The sequence below is a fragment of the Scomber scombrus genome, chromosome 15, assembly GCF_963691925.1.
Source record: "Scomber scombrus chromosome 15, fScoSco1.1, whole genome shotgun sequence".
Taxonomy (NCBI): Eukaryota; Metazoa; Chordata; class Actinopteri; order Scombriformes; family Scombridae; genus Scomber; species Scomber scombrus.
Genome location: NC_084984.1, coordinates 4,124,320 through 4,136,953, shown reverse-complemented (window position 1 = coordinate 4,136,953; position 12,634 = coordinate 4,124,320). Strand labels below are relative to the sequence as shown.

At 39.4% G+C, this 12,634-nt stretch overlaps 2 protein-coding genes across 4 annotated transcripts in view; both read right to left on the bottom strand.

Annotated features, from left to right (window-relative positions):
* Positions 1-2,620, bottom strand: part of dgcr2 (DiGeorge syndrome critical region gene 2) — a 17,256-nt gene extending 14,636 nt beyond the window's left edge. For all 3 annotated transcript variants that reach the window (XM_062434913.1, XM_062434910.1, XM_062434911.1), the window contains exon 1: positions 2,232-2,620. In XM_062434913.1, coding sequence (XP_062290897.1) covers positions 2,232-2,313 — 82 coding nt within the window. In that variant the 5' untranslated portion in view covers positions 2,314-2,620. The remainder of the gene's footprint in view (positions 1-2,231) is intronic.
* Positions 2,621-5,948: 3,328 nt separating this feature from the next.
* Positions 5,949-11,290, bottom strand: ess2 (ess-2 splicing factor homolog). The gene is made up of 10 exons (XM_062434746.1): positions 10,944-11,290; positions 9,620-9,788; positions 9,351-9,428; positions 8,932-9,101; positions 7,704-7,821; positions 7,446-7,579; positions 7,236-7,338; positions 7,027-7,136; positions 6,811-6,926; positions 5,949-6,715 (listed from the first exon to the last, which is right to left on the bottom strand). The coding sequence occupies exons 1-10, from the start codon at positions 11,085-11,087 to the stop codon at positions 6,436-6,438; spliced, it is 1,422 nt and encodes a 473-aa protein (XP_062290730.1). The 5' UTR covers positions 11,088-11,290; the 3' UTR covers positions 5,949-6,435.
* Between the last annotated feature and the right edge of the window lie 1,344 nt (positions 11,291-12,634).

Sequence of the window (12,634 nt, the reverse complement as noted above, 5' to 3'; positions counted from 1 at the left end):
TGGACATTTTATTTCTGATCACATCGTATCCATTAGTGGGTTTAAAGACTAAAATCCACCACAGACATAACACTGTGCTAACCACTGAGTCGTGCAGACGATCATATCTATTCCTGTTATTGCATTTCTGACTTACTGCTGCAACACTATGTAGTGTTATGTGTAACATGCATGCAGGAGAAACTAGCTGAGTCACATATTTTTATTTTAAAGTGTCGTTAGCCTAACATGCATGCACATTTTTGTACCTCAATGTTGCCTTTGAGTTTGGAAATCAGATAAGCCAAATATAAAAGTTTAATTTTTTATCAAAATCAAATACTGATTGGTGATTTGGAAGTCTGAAGCAACAGCTGCAAGATTTATGCACTTCTGCTAATCAGATTGTGTAAGACACCGTGTGACATTAAAAGTGTTTGAACTTTTTTTAACTGAATTATGTTACAGCAAACTAGATTATTCTTCAGATTAATGTCCAAAGTCATGCAGGCATCAAGTTTCAGGAGGTCCGCCCTGCACTTGATGTGAACCAGCATGCAAAACTACAAAAACCACATCTTTTAGACAAGAAAACTGCAAAGTCCCTGTACTGTAGGAACCTCGGCATAAAGGCCACAGTATCACCCAAACAACTGGTTTCAAAACAAGTGAAGCTCAGGAAACGATCTGTTCAAAAGGATGAAATATGGATAAATAAAAGGTGTACAGCCCAGCAAATAATTAATACTATTCATCTTTGAAAAGATGCATAATGACAGTTGATTACACTCTATAATTGAGTGAAATGAACCACAGAGAGTCTCCTAATACAAAGTCAATATCTGGTCGAGAGCTAACCCTGCAACACAACGTACTGTAACAACGAGAAGCGTGCTGTGTTTTTTGTTGTGTAATATGTTTTCAGAGCAGGCCGTTGCTGCTCTGGATCGAGCCAAACTATTTCTGTGGTTATATCCTTAAGTTGAATTTATTTAAGTTTCTCCATTCACAGCCAACTGTGAGGATCACAAGACAAGAGCCTTAAGGAAAAAAAACACGTGATGCATTTGCCTTCCTGCAGATTAACTGCATCCAGGGATTCAAGCACAGTCAGAATATGTGTATGCTTGTTTAAAAACTCAAGTAGACTAGATCTATATTATACTGGAAGTGGACAGATTTTGCAGGAAGGGATTTAATGTTATTTTACTCTGCAGCTGTGACAAAATATCAACCTGGGATGCATTCTTCCCCATTTCGACATATCAACTCATAAATGTGTTTCAAGGCATTTTCATGAGTGTTATGACAACTGTATGGCTGTGTAATGCCGTGTTTTTCCAACCCCTGCCTTACATGTTTTATATGTCCCCCTGCTCCAACACACCTGATCCAAATGAAATGCCTCCTTATATATATATATCAGGTTTCTGCAGAGCCTGTTAACATGTATTTAAAAAAGAAGGAAACATCTAAAAAGAAAACATGCAGGTAAAAGGGGTGCACCAGGACCAGGGGGATATAAAAAAAAAGAGACACTGGTGTAGTGTAATAATCTGTTATGTTTAAATGTGCAGGCTTAAGGATGAGGCAATGGGTTTTTTGATGCAGGAGCATTGAATCTCTGACATGCATTTCAAATCAGAGCTTCACGCCTAAGCAAAGACCAAGCAAAGGGATGTAGTGAAGAATAAACACTGTTTATACACACGTAGACGACTGCAGACAGCCGCCCTTTATTATAGGAGTCGAGATATAGCTTTATGGTAGTTTCCCAACACAGCTGTAACAGTTAGTTAATGTCAAAACTACTTCTAAAAAAAGGAGAGGAGACTGTCTTTATATAGGGGGAAAAAACAAATAGCGCTGACTGTGTTTTTTTTTTTTTTTTTTTTCTTCAGAAAAATAGGGTAAGATAAGTAAAAATGGGCAGCGCTCGTGAGGTGTTTGTCGCTTATTATTTATCGAAGCTTTAAGTTTAATTAAAAAAAAATGTTTTCTGCAACAGTGCCGACAGGAAGCGGATAAACCACGCCGTCCAGCAGCAGCGGAGCAGCGGTGTAAAAACCCCACCGGAGCCCCTGGTTCCTCCTGCAAGGCCTCCTCTTCCTCTCCTGACCTGCCTCTAGCAACGCAGCTTGTAATCCCCCCTTTTCTCCCACTTTAAAACAGGGGGATGTGTGCAAAAGGAAAAAAAAAAACACAACAAAAACACACACGCATAAAAAAAAAAAAACTTGGGATTTATTTACCTGTCCGTGGTGGGTCCGTTAATGTGAGGACAAAGAGAAGAGAGAAGAGGACGAAACTGCTGCTGTCAGCCTTTGGCAACATTTATCCTCCATTCATAGTAACTCCTCTATCCAGAAAATGTGAAAGATATAACAAGAGAGACGGATCTGCGCCGCCGTCGACCTCTCCGGATTTATAACGTTGAGCAGTGGACTCGATTTACGCCCATTTTTTATGCACTCAAAGCGGATATTAATGTAGGAGAATAAAGTCCGAACCGCATAGTCTTAACACAAGGTGACGGTATAATCTGGACGGGCAGCTATCGGCGGCCAGCTGGCTCCTCCGGTACCGTCCTCTGCTGCTGCTCCTGCTCCTGCTGCTGCTGCTCGGTGCGAAGCGGCTCGGATCCAAGATGGCTGCGTCGTCCCATCACAACAATCCCAATCATGCAACGCACAGGCTATCAACCGGAGGAGCTGCCGGGGCGGAGTTGAGCCGATTATACTCAGCGAGACGCACGATAACCAAGCGTCTCTCTCTCTCGCGCGCGCTCTCTCTCTCTCTCTCTCTCTGTGTGCGCGCGCCCCCTTTCGATTATTATTTGATGAATCAAGCCCAAAATATAATAGCTGCTCGTGCGCAATCCATCACAGCATCATGAAAGGGGCTGTTTTATTTTATACCCACCCGCACACACCGGTCCGGAGGACTTGGATTAAAGTGTGATTGCACTGCTAATTGAAAAAAAAAAAAAAAGAAGCTAATTACATGTGACAACATCACTTAACCTAAGGTCACTAGTGAACGTAGCTCCACATCACCAGGCTCTCCAATTAAGCAGATATGTATTTTAAAAGTTTTTATTTTACTCAAAACACTTAAGAGATGAGATTTGCTTTTTTCTTTCAGATCCTTTGTGACAAACCTTAAATGTTGTCATGTCATTTTCTATTTTATGGCCCTTCTTCCCATCTTGGGGCAGTCTGACTCATTTGACTTTGTGAGATAGCCCGTGGGTCAAAAAAAAGGGTGAATGCCTGTCTCTGTCTTTGAGGAAGTATCACAGCCAACTATTGTAATCATAATAGAAGATCTAAAGTCTTAACATCTGCTCTCAGGCTTTCGTGTGCACATGATTTGTGTGTGTGTGTGTGTGTGTGTGTGTGTGTGAAGAACCACAATCATACTGTCACAAGTCATAAGACACAATTCAACCGCCATGCTCAAAATGAAACAGAAGTTGAAGTTACGAACCCTCCTAAAAATCCACAGATGCTGCTACTCTGTCCTTTTATCCATGAGCATCCATACTAATCAATGCCATCTATCAATTATCTCACAGTATCACTCCCCTATAACCAGTTATGAAACTTGTGTTGTCACTCTTTCAGGTTTGCCATAACCCTCCTGTTGTCCTCTAGTCAAGGAAAGAAGGGAGGAAGAAGGAAGGAAGGGAGGAAGAAGGAAGGAAGGGAGGAAGGAAAGATGGAGGAAATAAGGAACGAAGGTAGGAGGGAGGGAGGAAAGAAGGAGGGAGGGAGGTAGAAAGGGAGAAGGAAGGAAAAGAGGGAAGGAAGGAAGGAAGGAAAGGAGGGAGGTAGGGAGGGAGGAAAGGAAAGAAGGAAGGGAGGAAGGAAGGAAGGATGGAGGAAATAAGGAGGGAAGGAGGTAGAAAGGAAAAGAGGAAGGGAGGAAGGAAGTAAAGGACAGAGGAAAGAAGGAAGGGAGGAAGGTAGTGGGGAGGAAAGAAAGAGAAGGAGGGAGGGAGGAAGGACAGACGGAAGGGAGGAAGGAAAGGAAGGAAGGAAGGATGGAGGAAATAAGGAGGGAAGGAGGGAGGGAGGTAGAAAGGAAAAGAGGAAGGGAGGAAAGAAGTAAAGAAGGACAGAGCAAAGAAGGAAGGGAGGAAGGTAGTGGGGAGGAAAGAAAGAGAAGGAGGGAGGGAGGAAGGACAGACGGAAGGGAGGAAGGAAAGGAAGGAAGGAAGGAGGGAAGGAAAGAAGGAGAGAGGAAGGAAGGAAAGAAGGAGGGAGTGAGCAAGGAAAGAAGGAACAGTCAAAACAGACGGGGTCAATTTGACCCAGGAGGACGACAGGAGGGTTAAAACAATACTCATACGCCCATAGGCACACTGAAGAAGTCAGGATCATTGTAATCATTCCTGCTGTGAAATGATCCCCTCCTGATGTGACTCAAATATATAAGACATGGGGGACAATATTGACAATCCTTATATTCTGTGCATGGGTCAATGACGTATAAAGATTTACAACAACTCAATTGTAGAATAATAAAAACAAGCATATCTAATGCAGTAGTTCAAACATTCAGAATGTTGTGTACCTGAAAATTAATATTATAAATGTGAAATTAAGTGATTTTAGTGGGTTTTTCAAGATTAATTGGCACTGGCCTTAAAAAAAGTCATGTGGTGCGACCATGATTCATCTTGAAATAAATGAATTTACTTAACACGCTTCACATCTTTTTTTTTTTTTACAAGTTTTCAGTAATATAAAGTGTTTGGAAACAAAGTATTTGCATTTTTTAAATTTTTTTTTTTGTAAATGATGATCTTTTATTTATATAAGATATTTCAAGATGAATCATGGTCGCACCACATGACTTTTTTTTTAAGGCCAGTGCCAATTAATCTTGAAAAACCCACTAAAATCACTTAATTTCACATTTATAATATTAATTTTCAGGTACACAACATTCTGAATGTTTGAACTACTGCATTAGATATGCTTGTTTTTATTATTCTAATATTGAGTTGTTGAAAATCCTTATACGTCATTGACAAGTCCTTCTAGTACAAATTTCTATTTTATTCCTCCAATGTAGCTCACCAAAGAAAATGCTGTCTCCGTGGAAACATAAAAGGAATTTCTTATTTTTAAAAACACCTGTACTGCTAGAAGATATCCACTAGGCTCAGACTGCTGAAGCCTCACATTAGCTTCAGCTGAAGTTTAAAATGCATGTTGGCACGATGTTACACGAGTAATTAATAGTTTTGTGGCCACTATGGACAGAAGGAGGCATGCAAGCTATTGTTTTAAAGTAGATAAAAGATGTATCATAAACATTAAACGGAAATCAATTTGCGTGTTTGTCTAAGTAAGAGTATAATGTACACACAGCTGATTTAAAATGTATGAGTCACTCCTGGATGCCATCCTTAGTTATGAAAACACTTCCAGATGAATCATGACTCCCCTGAGAGGGTGAAGTTGTAAATCAAGCATCAGCAGTTTGCTCACCTTCAGCTTTGTGTCCTCTAATGTGCAGAAAGACTGAAGGCCTGCTGAAGTATTTCTGGTTGTAGTTTAAACCCAAAAATCGAATGACTAGGTCTGTACTTTTGAAGCTAACTTTAAAATAAATAAATAAATAAATAAAGCCATACGGTTGTTATTCACAGACAAATAGGAAACAGAACTGTTGATTAAGCTGTCATCTGATGATATATGGTATGATATTCTCTTGCAGACCATTTTACACCTAAAAAGGTCCAAATTCATTATAGATTTTTTTAAAGGTGGACAAGTTTTATGTTCCTGGGTCCAGTTCTGCCCATTACATTTTCAATTTTAAACTTGATAAATGGCCGAAAAGAAACATGGAAAAAACATTCACTGTGAGCTTTATAACTGAAGCCCAGAGCCGAGCCCCCCCACCCCCCCAAACATTTTTCAACACAAACACAAAACAGTGAGATTAGAGGAAACTATTTTTAAGGTAAAACAAAACGTCACTTTGAGTCATTTTCTATGATGCAGAGAAAAACACTGAAATGTGATGTCTCTTATTAGCTGGGTGTTGAAGCCCCAAAACAGCTGGATTACAATTATAAAATAAAAATACAGTCGAGCATGTGCTGCTGGGTATGAGGCTGGGGATAATTAAAGTTCATAAGATTGGTAACGGTTGAACAAAAAAACATTAAAAACTTGATTCTGAAATTTAAAAAAATTAAATTAAATAGAATTTGGTCAATATGGATTTCACAGTGAACTACATAAATCCATCTCTGCAAAAACATAACAAATAAAATCCGTAAAATACACATTTTTAAATCCAATGTATGTTCCTCTATCCAGTTATCCAGCCGAAAGATGTGCTTTGAAAACTTAAGTATTGAAAGTCATAATTGAGTTCTCCACATTATAAGAAGTGTGTTTTTGTACAATCCCGGCAGAGAAAAGAGTCCCTTTTTTAGAAATAGTCTGAAGCTTTCCGCCTCTTTGGAAGCTGCAGCAGATTGTCTGTGAGTGAAGTGAGGTCCTGAGTGCTCGGCGTCTTGGCTTTGTTTGGTGTCGGTGTTCCTGTGGGAGTGGATGGGCCACCGAAGGGAGACTTGCAACCAAGGACTCCGTGTGAGGGTGATGGGGTGTAACTTGCTCTTAGGGCTTTGTCTGTGTACTTGCTGGATGTCCGATTTACAAGCCTCTGCAGGGCGGGGGTGAGGGCTGGACTCAGACCTTTAGGCGTTAGACTGCAACACAAAAGGTTGATGTAGTCAGTTAATGACTTCACTAAAAAAAACAGTGGTAACTTTTTTAAGAGTGCAGACAGTTAAAATGTCGTTACCTTGCAAGGTTCTCCGTCACCTTTCGCAATGCCTCCTGCTTCTTCGCACGGTTTTTAGCAGCAGCCTCGTTGGCCATCTTTATACCCAACCGCTCTCGTCTTCCTGGCTCTGGAATCTTTGAGAAAAAACATATTTTAAGTCTCGACATTTTTTACAACTTATAACTTCAACTTAATATGGTTTACAAATCATTACAGCTAATGAAACTTCATTACCTTAAACGATGGACCATGGTTCCTCTCAGCATATGGTGTGTCTGATCCATCCAGACGAAACGGGGTGCTCTCGATCTCACCCCAAGTCATCAGAGGTGACTCAGCTACGCCTGAGAGGACACAAAAAACATTATTACATCATAAACCAATGTAGTTTTGTTTGTCTCAGCTCTGTTATAATGTTGAAAAGGATTTTCAGACTTGCTTACCAGGAGCAGGGGAAGGTGATCTTTCAAAGCCATATCCATTCACTGTTGGATTTTCATGTGGGATGAGCTCTTTCCCGTCTGGGCCAACTTTCCCCTGTTTGAACTGTCCAGAAAACATGATTCAGAGATTAATGTAAATTACACAAAGTAGCTTTCCCTGATGCTACATCATGCATTTTGTGACTATATATTATATTATTCTACATTTACCTGTGCATTGAGAGCTGCAGCCTGTTGAATCTGGCTCTTGTTGAGAGCTTTGCTGAATGGGTCGACAGTGAAGCGCGTGTTCTTATGAATTACCTCCCTTGGCTTCTTAAAAAGAGCATCGTCATCTTTAACACCTGATTTAAACAAAAAAAAAAAACGTATGAAATTCACTTCCACCCTTCACAGAAGAGAACTTTATTTAACTTCATGATGTGTTTTTTAAGCCGCCTTGAATCAATCCAAGTTTAGTCCTCTTACCCTCTGGATAATACATCAAGGCATTCTTCGCTTTGTACTCCCATGTTTCCAGTCCAGCTTTGGTACATTCAAGAGCTGCCTTCTCCATTGACGGTAAGGCAAGTTGCTCCTCATGGCGCTGGAAAATAGTATTGAGTGTTTATAAATGTTATCCAAGTGTAGACTAGGTGTGTGCCAACATTTTAATAAACATCTAAATGACAATAAACAAATGCTGCCACCAATACAAATACTGATAATGTCCCAATACTGACTCAGCTGGATTGGGTATCGGTGCGACGGGCCGCTCTGGTTTCAGATAAATAACAATTCAGTACACTTATGGCGCTTTTCCACTACACAGTTCCAGCACGACTCGCCTAGACTCGGTACGGTTCCACAACAGACCTTTTCCATTACAAAAAAGTACCTACTCGATGTGGGCGGGGTCTTCATAGCACGGCTCCGCGAAACTGCCTTGACTTCGTTTTATACGCGACACAAAACACATAAACAATGGAGGACATTGAGGCAGTGGTGTACTTGCTGCTGTATGAGGCTTTTTGTCTCACACAAAGCAAGAAAATTGAGCCGTATAGCTGTAACTATGGTTGTAACGCTGCTGCCGGTATTTAAAAATGCCGGGTTTGATTCTTGTGTGGGACGGCTCATGACTCTTCCAGCGACAACTACCAATCAGCGGCCAGCAGTGTGTCGACGTCACATTTTAGTATCGGCTTGGCTCGCTTGGAACCTCACCAGAGCAGGTACTAAAAAAGTATCAGGTACCAGGAACTATCCCTAGTGGAAACGCAAAAAGAACCGAGGCGAGTCGAGGCGAGGCGTGCTGGAACTGTGTAGTGGAAAAGCGCCATAATATATGTGTATTTATTTGTTACATTAGGAAAGCAATGTTTAAATCATGCCTGATTTTGACTTACACATAAAAGAATGATCCGAGACTCTTCCACACAGTGAAGAATACAGCTTATTAATTAAACACTGGTTCAGTATTGGCCAATACCCTTAACCCAGGTATCAGAATTAAGACTGAAAATTACGATTGGTGCATCCCTAGAAATGAAGCAACCCTCAGACAAGTGGTTTTCTGTGCAGGAGCAAACTACAAACTACTACTACTACAAACTTTTAATAGCCACCTTTCAACGCTACTGGTGGTAATTGTTTGATACTCAAAAGCAGATTTTGTTAACTGTTCATTTGGATATGTGAGCTTCTGAGTACCTACCTGTTTGAATTCAGCCTCAGCCTCATATAACCAGGAATGCTTGAGTTTCTCCTTGTCTTTTGCCAGATCCATTATCTGTTCAAATGATGCATTATCCTCGCTGGTATTTTTAGCGAGGAAGCGATCGAGACAGGGCAGCTCTTTCTCTTCCTTCTCATCATCCTTGAGCTCTAAAATACAACATCAATAGAAATCGGGTTAAATTCGTATCTCAACTTTTTTTTAGCGTATTACTGCCAAACATGTTCATTCATAAGACCGAGGAGAGGAAGAGGAGAAAAATGTACTGAATGTGATACGATTTAGGTCGGTTTTAAAGTTGGACACAGGTCTGTGGGTTCATATGAGCACACAGATAAACATCTAATCATTATATATCACCAACATATTAAATACTAAGAAAATTAGATACTACTTACCACCGTCTTTGGTGCCACGAGTGGAGGAGGGGGATCCTGAACGACCCACTGGTGTTTCAAAACTAGCTGGTGTCACATCTTACACACAAAGAAAAAAGAAGAAATAGCTAATAGATACATTCTGTAACTCACATGATATATTATCACTAGCTAATATAATCAATCAATTCTTACATTGAGCAGCAAAACCAACACAATGTTTTTTTCCCCCCTTTTTAATAATGTATAACAACATGAAAATATAATATATAATTCAATGTATTACTCACAGGGAGCAGATGATCGTGGTGTAGACTTTGTCAGAGATGATCCATATTGGATGGATATCTCTCTCATTCTCCCAAGGTCTCCGTTTTCCTCCGCATCAATATAGTCCATCTGTGCCTGCAGTTTAGTCACATCTGGGAAGAAGTCTCTCTGGATGATCTTCTCTAAACTCTGATGGACAATAACACAATGGATATTAATTTATGTTTTTTCACTCTCAGTCTGATATACTTCATAGCTTGCTAGAGCCAAAAACAAATCAAGATAGGCCAGAAACTAACTATTATTATTCCCCTTGATCTCAATCTGTAGCTGATTTGTAAATAACACTCACACTTTCTCACAGCCCAAGAGATGACATATACACATTGTTTGTTTTTTGTCTGACCGAAGACTTAAAGATTATATAAAAACAGAGAAAAAGCTCAAAATCCTCACAGTTGAGAAGCTGTTACAGGTTACCAAATTATGGGGCTTTTTTTTGCCTGGAAATGTATTTAATCCAATAATTGCTTATCAAGATTGTTGATTTGATTCAGTGTCATGTGATAGAGCATGATATTTTTGGACCCAGTATTTCGATATCATTACTCTGATGAAATTCCCCAAGAATATTAAATCAAAATATTGCATTTGCCCAAATCCTGGAACATATCAACCTAATCTCATATCTTGATACGACTCCTACACTGATGTACACTGATGAACACCGGCCACTGCATTAGTACCTAATGCAATCTAATTCAATCAAATACAGCAGCTCTGCTTTAAATTCTAGATTTATGAAGTTTATACATTTTAAGTCTGCTTTATGTTTATTATTAAGGTCATAGTGGGTGCTGGTGGTTATTAGAGTGCATTATATTGACTGGTGTTCCTAATATTATGCCCCCCTCATGTATGTTAATGGAGTGGGCAAAATAAATGGAACACCATTCAATATAATACACCACCATCACCCACTATAACCTTAATAAGAATAAACACAAAGCAGACTTATCACCTTACTGACAATGTCAACAAAACCTAAAAAATGTATAAACTTCATAAATGAAGAATTTAAAGCAGAGCTGTTGTATTGGATTGAATTAGATTGCACAGATGTACCTAATAAAGAGGCCAGTGAGTGTATATATACAGTTAATTATTCCTCGATTAACAATAAAACAAGCTTGACATCAAAAGCAATACTTGTACACTGAATAGTGAACCTGTTAAATTGTTTCTTAACCTAGTGTTAGCAAATGCAGCACTGACTGTTGTGATGCCTTATAGCTAGCCCCCGCGCCCCCGCTAATCTCCGTACCACACACATCATTTAGCTACCTCAATGTACTCCTCTTCATCGAGGACCTTTCTCGTCTGCTTCTCCTTTTCGTCCTCGGGCTGCTGTCGGAGAGCCACAGTCGTGACCGATACGGGGACGAGGGTCCCAGACAGGGCTTTCCTCACGCTGGCACTGCCCTCCATTGTGGACAAAGTTAGCCTCCTCGGCTAACGCTAACGCTAACGGCGAACCCTCTACGATAAAACAACCCCCGAATGGAAAAAAAAGTAGGTGCCCTCTGTATTTAAAAAATGTCGCTTAAATATCCAATCTTATCGTAGGAAATTACACCTTTAAAATAGTGTGAACGTCACCTACTGTAACCCTTAAGCTAACTTTTAGCCACCCCCGAGCAGCCAGCAACACACAAACAACGTCGCGATTACGTACTATGGTTACGTCACGATTACGTACTATGGTTACGTCACAGGAACTTTACTATTGCTGAAATATTTCCAGTATAAAAGAATGTACCCACTTGTATAGTTTCCATGTGTTTACTATGATGTGAAAGAACTATGATTTTAATGCCTCTTCTGTTATTTTTCTATTTATGTAGTTGTTATTATTACTTTGTCTTTATTTCATTATTATGGTTAATTGTTTCTATTATTGTCACACATGTTGTAAGGGACACTTTCTATAAATAAAGTGATGGGGGGAGAACTTCATAGTATACAGGCAAGACAAGGAAATACATTTCGTGGAAACAATATCCCATTATTTGTAATATAAATTTAATTATAACCTTTTTTAAAACATTGTGTTGTATGATCAAGGGATCAGTATATATTTGTTGAATACCTTTCAGTGCTTAACTGGTCTGATCCACTCATACGACTAAAGAACACAGTACTGTACTACGCCATGTAAAACATATCGGATTATATTTTTGAGCCTCTGAATGTTCCTGACCCCCACGCTGATACTGGTCTAACATGATATGAAGATTTTTGATATACAAGTTGAAAGTTGGTGAAAGCCTTTTGACCAGTTTTCAGTTTTTCGTTCACAAAACTTACATGATGGTGTTTTAAGATGAAAAGAGGAGATGTTTTGAATTGGTATGACACTTCAATTTGTGCAGTTTGTGTTTATCTTGCATAAAAAATGAAGTCCCTCCATCTCTGAAAATAACTTTATTTGTTCTCAAGGACACTTTTTTCACAACAAGTGCAAACTAAATGCATTTACAGACTCATAATTTAACCTTCAGAATTAGCATAATAAAATTCAGCCTGTCTTCTATTATTCACTCAACAATCAAATAATCTACAGTGACACAATTTGACTGACAAAAGACCCATGTTTGTTTTCTGAAAGAAAAAAGTTTTTTGCTGGCTACAATATTTGATAATAATAGGAAGCAAATGTTCTTGTATTAATGTAACTCACACACTCACACACACACACACACACACACACACACACAGTCACTTTTGGGGACATTACATAGACTTACAATCATTTCCTGGAGACTTTCTCTAACTTTAACCTTAACCTTAACCAATGTCCCAAAATCTTTTTTTTTTCCCAATTGGAGAAATAGCTTTTGTCCTCAATTGGACAGTCCATTCCCAATGAAGTCTGAAATGTGTCCCCAAAAGTATCCATTGACAGATCACACATTACACACACACTGCTGGACACAAAGCTGCGGTCCATATGTACATTACAGTATACAGTCCAT

Bases quoted from the DNA above. Each gene is read 5' to 3' on its own strand.
- ess2 (XM_062434746.1), bottom strand. From the start codon at position 11,087: ATGGAGGGCAGTGCCAGCGTGAGGAAAGCCCTGTCTGGGACCCTCGTC. The intron at 7,580-7,703 runs GTAAGAGGACTA...TGTTTAAATCAG, and splicing joins CTTGATGTATTATCCAGAGG to GTGTTAAAGATGACGATGCT. The intron at 7,137-7,235 runs GTAAGCAAGTCT...GTGTCCTCTCAG, and splicing joins ATCACCTTCCCCTGCTCCTG to GCGTAGCTGAGTCACCTCTG.